This window comes from Garra rufa, chromosome 7, assembly GCF_049309525.1.
Source record: "Garra rufa chromosome 7, GarRuf1.0, whole genome shotgun sequence".
NCBI classification, from domain to species: domain Eukaryota; kingdom Metazoa; phylum Chordata; class Actinopteri; order Cypriniformes; family Cyprinidae; genus Garra; species Garra rufa.
Genome location: NC_133367.1, coordinates 4,739,006 through 4,750,997, shown reverse-complemented (window position 1 = coordinate 4,750,997; position 11,992 = coordinate 4,739,006). Strand labels below are relative to the sequence as shown.

General features: G+C 29.0%; 1 protein-coding gene across 2 annotated transcripts in view; it reads left to right on the top strand.

Moving 5' to 3' along the window:
• The first annotated feature begins 338 nt into the window (after positions 1 to 338).
• lim2.2 (lens intrinsic membrane protein 2.2) overlaps positions 339 to 11,992 on the top strand; it is a 19,013-nt gene continuing 7,359 nt past the window's right edge. Inside the window, exons 1-4 of one of the 2 annotated variants that reach the window (XM_073844709.1) lie at positions 339 to 476; positions 4,220 to 4,421; positions 6,498 to 6,635; positions 7,540 to 7,674. In XM_073844709.1, the coding sequence (XP_073700810.1) occupies positions 4,244 to 4,421; positions 6,498 to 6,635; positions 7,540 to 7,674 (451 nt within the window). In that variant the 5' untranslated portion in view covers positions 339 to 476; positions 4,220 to 4,243. Of the gene's footprint in view, positions 477 to 828; positions 958 to 4,219; positions 4,422 to 6,497; positions 6,636 to 7,539; positions 7,675 to 11,992 lie in introns of those variants that run through there. The other variant, XM_073844710.1, reaches the window with a different exon arrangement.

Here is an 11,992-nt window from a genome sequence, read left to right as displayed (position 1 = left end):
AAGCTAACAATTTTTGGTTCCCAGAACAGTCACTCTAATATTCCCTGCCAAGAAACTTTGTTTGCATCAGTAGATAACCTACGTTACGGGATTGTGTTTGCTGACTAGTGGATGTTCCTCTGTGTGTTTAACTACATGTAGATGTGCTGATGAGATGTTTATTCATCAATTTCAAACTTTCAGTCTCAAGTTGACCTCCAGCCAAAGAAGGAAGACTGAGGGCGTCGACACGCGTCACTAAACGTCCCACAATTGATGCCGAAGACTGGCGAGATTGTGAGAAGAGGGAAAGTGAGTAAACAAGAGGACTAGATGCAGTGAAAGATGCGGATTACCTCACATCTCACATGTCTGACTGGATGATTCGCTCTATTGTGGCCAGAACAATGACAGCCGGGCGTAGCGGGCTTAAAAACGCTAGAAGCGCGGGCACAGAGCGCAATCTTCGTGGGAGACAGGCACCAACCGTCAAAGAGGTACATAATGATATAAAATAACACTTTATATAAGCTTTATTTATCTGTTTTATGAGAACACTCTGTGGCTGTTTGTCTGAGGCAAGTCTTGGAATGTTTTGACCGTTACGCTCGTTGTTTTTTAAATCCTTGCATTGGCGGGAACAAAAGCGGCGGTTGTTCTCTGCGTCCACTTGCAATGTATTTATTGCACGTTTTGTGAGTTTTATCGTGAATGGCTCTCTTATTCGTCTGTGAATGAGTAATTTGTGGACGCTGGGTCTGTGTATGCGCGTTTGTGTGTGTTTGGCAGCGTTCAGCTCGAGTTTGAAATGTGCTGATCCAGTTTGTGCTGCGCAAACGCTTCGCATTCAGAACGTTCTTATGATGAACGGATGAAGTTTGATCGGCTCGATTCGAGCCAAATGCTGATCGCACACAACGGCTTTTGTTCGCGAACAGGTTGATGGAGGACCACAGCAGAGGGGTTTGCTTGTAAAAAGTTAGTAGAGAACTTGGAAAAGTAGTATTGAGATTTACCTCAGTATTCGTATCAGCTTAGTTTTTGCAATATAGCATTACACTGCAAAAATATTCTTGCTTAGTATTTTTTTTCTTGTTTTCTACTATAAATATCTAAAAACTCGAATCAAGGTGTATTAACTTTGCAAATAAAATGACTTAAGATATTATGCCTTGTTTTCTGAAAAAAAAAAGTTTTTGCTTAAAACATCTAAAAGAAAACTCTTGTTTAGCCTTTGAATTAAGATTATTTTTCGTACCCAATTGGCAGATACTTTTGCTGGTTACAAGCAAAAACTAACAGAATGTAATTTTCATTTTTTTTTTTTTTTTTTTTTTTTTTTTTTTACGAAAACAAGACTAATATCTTAAGTCATTTATCTTAAGTTAAAATATCTTGATTTAAGAGCTTTTTTATTAGATGTTTATATAAGAAAGACAAAAAACACTAACTTTTTTTTCATTTTTTGTCTAAATTCAACTGATGTAACACAAATTTATCGTTGTAAATTAAACATTTTAGTTTGTTTATTTGAAGGTTTGTTTAGGTTTATATTTATTTGTTTGTTATATATTTTAGAAATTATACATTTATTTATCCTATAATTTATCCATGATGATGATTTGTGATTTATGAGTTACTTTATATGTTGTATATCATGCAAATTTCAAAATTACACATGCATTAAATTTATCCTATAAATTATTATTATTAGTTATTGTAGTAATGTGTTTTATATTTATTAATTGTTTATAGTTTATATGTTGTATATCTTAAAAATATTCTAATTATTATTTTTATTATTATTCTATTACAAAATACACAAATACTTTTAATTTGTCTTAAAATTTGATTAATAATTTATATTTTATATGTTGTATATCTTAAAAATATTAAAATTGCACAAATGCATTTAATTTATCCTATAAATTATTATTATTATTATTATTATTATTAGTTATTGTAGTAGTAATGTTGTTTATATTTATTAATTATTAATAGTTTATATGTTGTATATCTTAAAAATATTAAAATTACACAAATGCATTATAATTACAAAATACACAAATACTTTTAATTTGACTTAAAATTTGATTAATAATTTATATTTTATGTTGTATATCTTAAAGATATAAAAATTGCACAAATGCTTTTAATTTATCCTATTTATTATTATTATTATTATTATTATTATTATTATTATTAATTGTAGTAGTAGGGGTATTAATATTTATATTTTTTTGTTATTTTTACTATCATAAAATACACAAATACTTTCTTGTCCTACAATTTATTATTAATAATGTATAGTTTATATGTTGTAAATCTTAAAATATTACATTTATTAATTTATTCTATATTATTATTATTATTATTATTATTATTATTTGCAGTAGTAGTAGTAATATATTTTTTATATTTACTATTACAAATACTTCTAATTTGTCCTACAATTTATTAATAATTTATATTTTATGTTGTATATCATAAACGTTTTACAATTACACAAATGCATTTAGTTTATATGTTGTATATCTTACAGATATTAAAATGACACAAATGCATTGAATTTATCCTATAATTTATTATTATTAGTTATTGTAGTAATATTTATATAGTTATATTTACTTTAAAAAGTATAATAATTTATAGTTTATATGTTGTATATCATAAAAATAAAATATTACATTTACACAAATGCATTTATTTGATCCTATAATGTTTTATTATTTGTTATAATTATGTCATTATTATTATATATATATATTTTATATTGTACAACTTACACACATACATTTAGTTTGTCCTGTTGTTATTGTTTGTTGTATATTTCTGTAAAATATACAAATATATTTAATTTATCCTTCATTATTTATATATATAATATATATATATATATATAATTTTTTTTTTTTTTTTTTTTTTTTTTTTAATGGTTATAAAATTACGTACATTTAATTTATGCTTTATTTTTGTATTAATATTTTGTATTTTTATTATAAAATTACACAAATACATAACATTTATCACAAAATTATTATTTGTATATGTTGTATATTTATTACAAAAATGCACATTTAATATGTCCTATAATTTATTATTATTAGTTATTGTAGTAGTAATATTTAAATTCTTATATTTACTAATAAAAATACACAAATACTTTTGATTCGTCCTACAATTTATTGTTAATAATTTATCTTTTATATTTTGTATATCCTAAAACTATTACAATTACACAAATGCAATTTATTCTATATTATTAATATTAATTGTGACGGTAGTTATATTTATATTTTTTATATTTACTATTGCAAAATGCACAAATACTTTTAATTTGTCCTACAATTTATTATTAATAATGTAGTTTATATGATGTATATCTTAAAAATATTACATTTATTAATTTATTCTATATTATTATTAATTGTAGTAGTAGAAGTAATACAATTTATATCTTATGTGTTGTTTATCATAAACGTTTTACAATTACATAAATGTATTTAATTTATCCTATAATTTATTATTATTAGTAGTAGTAGTAGTATTAGTAGTAATAATATTTTCTATATTTACTGTAAAAATACACACATACCTTTAATTTTTCTTACAATTTATTATTATTTTATTTTAATTTGTCCTATAATTTTTTTTATTATTTGTGATAATAATTATTATTATTATAGTTTTTGTTTTTTCTATTGTACAACTTACATAAATACATTTAGTTTGTCCTATTGTTATTATGTGTTGTATATTTTTGTAAATTGATTATTTTATAAATGTATTTTAATTGTTATAAAAATGACACAAATTTAATTTCTGCTTTATTTTGGATTGATCTTTTGTATTTTTATTATTAAAATTACACAAATACATTACATTATCACATAATTATTATTATTATTATTTATATTTGTTGTATATTTATTATAAAAATGCACATTTAATATGTTAAATTTTTTTTTTGCAATTTTTTTAATAGTAACAAATATATGGTGTCTTGCCTAAATTTGTACATATTGTATGTTTTAAGGCACTTTTACCAAAAAACTCTGAAGAAACTTGCTGAGTGGTTGCCAGGCAGTTACTATGCGGTTGCTAAAGTGTTCTGATTGGCTGTTGGCACGTTGCCATGGTTGCAGGACTAGTGTTGACCAATTGGTAAGTGGTTGTTGTTTGAGTAGTGCTGATTTGTTAGTAAACACTTGTGTGTGTGTGTGTGTGTGTGTTTGTACAGGAGGACGTCCCGATCCTCTGATTGATGGTGTTCACTCTGGTAGGCGGGGCCTCACTGTGTGGAGCGGCGGCCCTCGTGCTCCTCATCATCTCCACGGCTACAGACTATTGGATGCAGTATCGCTACTCAGGGAACGCAGCCAATCAGGGCCTCTGGAGGTTCTGCATCAATCGCAAGTGCCACGGCCACACACTGACCGTGGGTGAGTGCGCTAAACTGCGGACAGATGTTTACATATTGTTTATATGTGTTTATATATTTATACAAGAGTTCTTTCTGGTTCTCAAATCTGATTGGTTGAGAACCGTGAGATATTCTACTGGTATCGCTACAGGAACGCCCTTTCACAATTTAGTATCACTCCGCTTGGTCTGTTTTTTTTTTTCCAGAGTGTCATTTTATAAATATTAACCTTTTTGTGTCACAGAATGTAGTTTTCAAGAGGTTTTTAGGCGAGAATGTACTTGTTTATAGTTCATGATATACATGAGATTTAATGTGTTATGGGTAAATCTAACGCTAGTCTTTGGTCTCATTAATCTATTATGTGTACGAGAGATGAAGATAGTTTATGTAAATTCACTCAGTGTTGCATATCAGAACTCCGCCTTTACTCTTGACTGATTTGCCTATCAACTTTTTGACGGCTGTTTTTGTTGTTGTTGTTGTTTATTAAATATTATTATTCAATAAATAAAAATTTATATAAACAATATTTTCAAAAGTGTTTAGTATTGATAAACGTGCGTGTATTCGTAATGGTGATTTTAGTTGCATTGTTCCACCATCAGATGGCGACAACTTACTGTTTTTATGAGTAAGTCAGCTGGAAAAAAATTGACACCAGTACAATATCTCACAGTTCTCAACCAACCAGAATGAACTGTTGTATATGCATATATACAGTACATATACATATACATATACATATATATATATATATATATATATGCGTGTGGGTGTGTTTATATATAAATATAAACATAAATTAACTATATATATATATATATATATATATATTAGGGCCGGGACTTTAACGCGTTAATTTAGATTAATTAATTACACAAAAATAACGCGTTAAATTTTTTTAACGCATTTTAATCGCACTAAGTTTTGCACCGCGGAACGTTTCTCACTGGGTGAGATTCGGCGGACCGATTATACTGGAGCACAAACTAGCGTTCAGACAAGCCAAAGAACTTATACCAAAGAAGCTGCGTCCGTCCTAAATAGTATTGTATGTCCCAAATCGTAGTATGTTTAAAAAGTATTCCAAAGATTCCCGGATGGTCTACTACTTAACGATCAATGCACACTCTTAACTGCTAATATTGCCCGCAACACACTGCACCGTGAACGAGGATTCGATTAGAACTACAAACACGCATAAAAAGTGTTAAAAAACTACAAACATGGAGGATATACGCGACCAACGGACAGGTAGAGAAAGGGGTTTGAGTGATAAATAATCAGTGTGTAACCTGATAAAAACTATTTTTTTAAATGTTATCCGCGTTATATTCCATGTGCAGCAACATTTATAATGATAGGTTTGGTCATTAACGTTTAAATGCATAATTAAGCAAACACAAGAGCAGAGTTCTCGGAATGAAAGACTCGTTAAAGAACGTGCCTCTTGCTACACTTAATGGCAATATTGCACTGGTCTGTTGGACTTGGTTGAACAAAAATAAACAATATTTTGTTGCTTAAGCTTATGTATTCAGTCATTATTCAATGGTATACTAAAAATCCATGTAAAAATCTTAATTCTCACTGTTCTCAGGTCAAATATTTACATGCGATTAAAATGCGATTAATTTCGATTAATTAATTACAAAGCCTCTAATTAATTAGATTAAATTTTTTAATCGAGTCCCGGCCCTAATATATATATATACACACACACACACACACACACACACAGTATATACAAACATATATAAGCAATACATATAAACATATACAAACACACACACACACATATATATATATATATATAAAGAAACTATATATTTGTAAACATAAACACTGTATATAAACAAATATATATGTATTTATTTATTTTATATATAGTGTTTGCTTTGTATCATGTATATATATTGTTTATATATATATATATATATATATATATATATATATATATATATATATATATATATATAATATGTGTGTGTGTGTGTGTGTGTGTGTGTGTCTCAAAGGCACTAATCAACAATCTGCCTTAATCGTTTTAAGCAAACAGGAAGTGCACTGATTTTTTTTGTCTGTCCTGCAGCATTCTGGGACGCCACGCGGGCCTTCATGCTGCTGTCGGTTCTGGGCTGTTTTGCTGGAGTTGTTTTGGGCGTCACCGCGTCTAAACGGCCCCGGAGCCGACGGGTGCGGACCGGAGGAATCGCCCTGCTGCTGTCCGGTCAGAAACACACCAAATCTTACAAAACACCTCTTCTCTCACACTCTCTCTCACAGTTTCTGCCCAAATATGAAAAAGAAAAGAGCAAGCTCTGTTCATCCAAGTCGCCCAATGTTACTATTAGGAAGATTTTGTATTATTTCTTATTTTGTTTTGTCATTTATTTTTAGATTTGTAATATTTTGATTATTTAAAATATAAAAGATCATATCAATTCAAATAATATCATTTTTTTCTGTAATTTGTATTCATTTGGGAGGGTTAATATTTATTTTTGTATTTAATTATGATTTTTTTTTTTTTTTAATAGAAGATGTAGTAATCTCTGTCCATCTGAGTAGGACAATATTATTTTGTATTTTTATCAATTTTAATATTTCAATATTTCTAGAAATATAAAGCTTAATTTCATGTTTACTGAAAATCTAATGAAAGATTATCGATCTGTGAAAGTTAACACTGAAGGAATGCTAGAGTGATTATTTGTTTTATTGTTATATTTTATTTTTGCATTTATTTATTTTTTGCTTTCCCTTTTAAAAAATACACACTAACAGTCAAAAGTTTTTGAACAGTAAGATTTTATTTTGTTTTTAAAGATGTCTCTTCTGCTCACCAAGCCTGCATTTATTTGATCTAAAATACAGTAGTATTGTGAAATATTTTTGCTATTTAAAATAACTGCTTTCTATTTGAATATATTTTAAAATGTAATTTATTTCTGTGATCAAAGCTGAATTTTCAGCATCATTACTCCAGTCTTCAGTGTCACATGATTCTTTAGAAATCATTCTAATATTCTGATAATAAGCCAAATATTACTGCACTGACACAGGCATTATTTTTATTTTTAGTGTCTGGTTTTGAAGTGGTTTCTGTTTTTTTTATTTATTTTTTTATTCAGGTTTTCTTGCGCTTTTGGCTTTGGCGATTTACACCGGCATGACCGTCAACTTCTTCGGCAAACGCTACATAGACTGGAGATTTTCTTGGTCGTATATCTTGGGTTGGCTTGGCATCATATTGGCTTTAGCAGCAGGTATATATACATTTGCATATTTCTTTTTTTTCTTTTTTTTTTTAGTTTTGCATTTTTCATAATTCATAGGAATATTCAAAAGTCGATTCCTGCTTTTTCTTTTTTTTTGCAAAATAAGTAACTAAATAAAAATAATTTACATATATGCATATTACTAATCATCCAAATGCAAAGTGCTGTTTTTTTTTGCAAAAATATAAAAATTTAAAATTAGAGTTTGTTTGTTTACAATTGTTATTTAAACACAACCTTCATTATTATTTGCAAAAAATACATTTTAAACAATTTATTTAAAGAAATTGTTTAAATATTCATAATACAAATGATGTAAATAATTTTTTGTAGTTTTGTATAACTAGCTTTTTTGCCAAATATGTTTACATTTTTTTGAATAAATAAACATTGAATAAATACATTTACATATTACTATGTTTTGCATTTTTCATAGTACATAGTAATATTCAAAAGTCGATTCATAACACACAGTAAATATTTTTCTAAATAAACATTTTTTGTATACATTTTTTCGGTAACACTTTACAATAAGGTTCATTAGTTAAACATTAGTTAATGTACTAACTAACATGAACTAACCATGAGCAATACATTTGTTACTGTATTTACTAACCTTTATTAACGTTAGTTAACGGAAATATAGTTGTTCATTGTTTGTTCATGTTAGTTCACACTGCATTAACTAATGTTAACAAGATTTTAATAATGTATTATTAAATGTTGAAATTAACATTAACAAAGATTAATAAATGCTGTATAAGTGCAGTTCATTATTAGTTCATGTTAACTAATGTGGTTAACTAATGTTAACTAATGAACCTTATTGTAAAGTGTTACCATTTTTTCTTACCAAATATGTTTAAAACACTTTTTGCCACTCAAAAATGCAGTTTTGAAAAACTAGTTTAAAGAATTTTTGCAAAATAAATAAATGTATACATATACAAATCTACATCTAAAATTTTCTCATGAAAAGTTTCTTCTTTTTTGCAATTAAAACAAAGTGCAGTTTACAAAAAAAATACAAAAGTATAAAAAAATTCTAAATTCTAATTGTTTTTTTTTTTTGCATTTGTCATTTAAAAACAACCTTCATTTAAAAATGTTACATTATTTGCAAAAAAAAGTTTTAAATAATATATTTAAAGAACTTTAATATTACTTAAAATATACTTTACTATTAAAAGAAAATCACTGTTTTAATTTTTTAATAAATTACAAAAATAAAAAATATTCATAATACAAAATAAATAATTTTCTAAATTTAAAAAAATTGCTTCTTTACCAAATATGTTTAAAAATGTGTATGTATATATATGTATATGTGTGTGTGTGTGTGTGTGTGTGTGTGTGTGTATATATACCTTTGTAAATTATTAGAAATTTCTAAAATGTTACATACATACAGTCAAGCCTGAAATTATTCATACCCCTGGCAAATTCTGACTTAAAGTTACTTTTATTCAACCAGCAAGTTTTTTGGGTTTTTTTGACACTGGCTTCTCCCAAAAGATAATAAGACAATGTACAAAAGGCATCATTGTGGAAAAAAAAATACTTCTCATCTTTTATTTACATTTGAACAAAAAGTGTCATGTCCAAAATTATTCATACCCTTTTCAGTAATCATAGAAAAGCCTTTAATGGCTATTACAGCAATCAAACGCTTCCTATAATGGCTGACCAGCTTTTTTGCATGTCTCCACTGGTATTTTTGCCCATTCATCTTTAGCAATGAGCTCCAACTCTTTCAGGTTGGAGGGTCTCCTTGCCATCACCCTGATCTTTAGCTCCCTCCACAGATTCTCAATTGGATTTAAGTCAGGACTCTGGCTGGGCCACTGCAAAACGTTAATGTTTTTGTCTGCTAACCAGTTCTTCACCACTTTTGCTGTGTGTTTTGGGACGTTGTCGTGCTAAAATGTTCACTGGTTTCTCTGCAGACTGCATGATGTTGTTGTTGAGAATTTTGATGTATTGCTCCTTTTTCATGGTGCCGTTTACTGTGATTAGGTTCCCTGGTCCACCGGCTAAAAAACATGTTGTTCCCACCACCATGTTTGACAGTGGGGATGGTGTTCTTAGGGTTGAAGGCTTCTCCTTTTTTACGCCAAATGAGGGCTACATTATTGTGGCCAAATAACTAAATTTTTGTTTCATCTGACCATAAAACAGAAGACCAGAAGTCTTTGTCCAGATGAGCATTTGCAAAGGTCAAGTGGGCTTTTGTGTGCCTTATCTGGAGAAGTGGTGTCCTCCTTGGTCTGCGTTCGTGGAACCCAGTAGTGTTCAGGGTCTGTGGACTGTCTGCCTTGAGATGTTGCCACCAGCAGAGCCCAGATTCATCAGGATGGCCTTAGTGGTGATCCTTGGATCCTCTCTCACTATCCTCATGGCCAGCACAGGTGTCACTTTTGGCTTCTTCTGAGATTTTTCACAGTGTGGAACGTTTTGTATTTTTTAATAATACTTTGCACTGTAGCCACTGGAACTTCAAAACATTTAGATATAGCCCTTTCCTGACTTGTGAGCAGCCACAATGCACAGCTGCAGGTCCTCAGTGAGCTCCTTTGTCTTAGCCATGACTGTCCACAAACCAACAGCAGAGAGCTTCTGTTTTTCAGCTGTTGAGTTGATTAAAACCAATGAATTCCCAATGAATCAGGGTACTTAGGATGCTTTAGAACAGCTTGGACTATTTGGAATGGTATAGAACTTTGGATTTTCCCATAGACTGTGACAGTTTGCAAAGGGTATGAAAACTTTTGGATATGCCACTTTTTGTTCAAGTGTAAATAAAAGCTGAGAAATGTTTTTTTTCCACAATGATGCCTCTTGTACATCGTCTTATCTTTTGGGAGAAAACTGTGTCACACATGCATACAGTCATGCATGCATGCATGTATGCATGCACATAACATAAATACACTCATACAAACACTCATACATTCACACTCATACATTCACACTCATATAAACACTCATACATATAAACACTCATACATATAAACACTCATACATATATACACTAATACATACAAACACTCATACATATATACACTAATACATACAAACACTCATATATACAATCATACATAAACACTCATACATACAAACCACTCATACTTATAAACACTAATACATATATACACTCATACAAACAAACACTCATATATACAATCATACATAAACACTCATACTTATAAACACTCATACAAATACTCATACATATAAATACTCATACATACAAACACTCATATATTTAAGCAATAAGGTACGAGAGGCCGTGCTGTATCATGAATAAATCACGGCTGAAGGGCGTTGTGCAACCCCTTCAGCCGTGATTTATTCATGATACAGCACGGCCTCAAGTACCTTATTGCTTTTATAAAATGGTTACCACACAATAAAAATATTAAAATCAAAAATATATATTAATTTATATATATTAAGTTGTACGTTTTCATAAAGTAAAATCATTAACTGCCTTCCACTGTAAAAAGTAGTCCCTAACTGCTGCAGCTGTGTTTACGTTGCTAAGGGTGGTTGCTAAGGTGGTTCAATGATACACAAAACCGTTGAGTGAAGCGGTCATAGCAGTGCTGTATCATGAATACGACACAACTGCTGACCAATCAGAATTGAGGAATGGAACTAACCGTTTTATAAACAATCATACATAAACACTCATACATAAAAACACTCATACATACACTCATACATATAAACACTTATATAAACACTCATATATATAAACACTCATACTTACACTCATTCAAACACTCATACATATAAACACTCATATATATATATATATATATATATATATATAAACACTCATACATATAAACACTCATATAAACACTCATACATATAAACACTTATATAAACACTCATACATATAAACACTCATACAAACACATACATATAAACACTCATATATATAAACACTCACACATATAAACACTCATACATATAAACACTCATACATATAAACACTTATATAAACACTCATACATATAAACACTCATACAAACACATACATATAAACACTCATACATATAAACACTTATATAAACACTCATACATATAAACACTCATACAAACACATACATATAAACACTCATATATATAAACACTCACACATATAAACACTCATATATATAAACACTCATACATATAAACACTCATACAAATACTCATACATATAAACACTCATACATATAAACACTCATACATACAAACATTCATACATATAAACACTCATACATATAAACACTTATATAAACACTCATACATATAA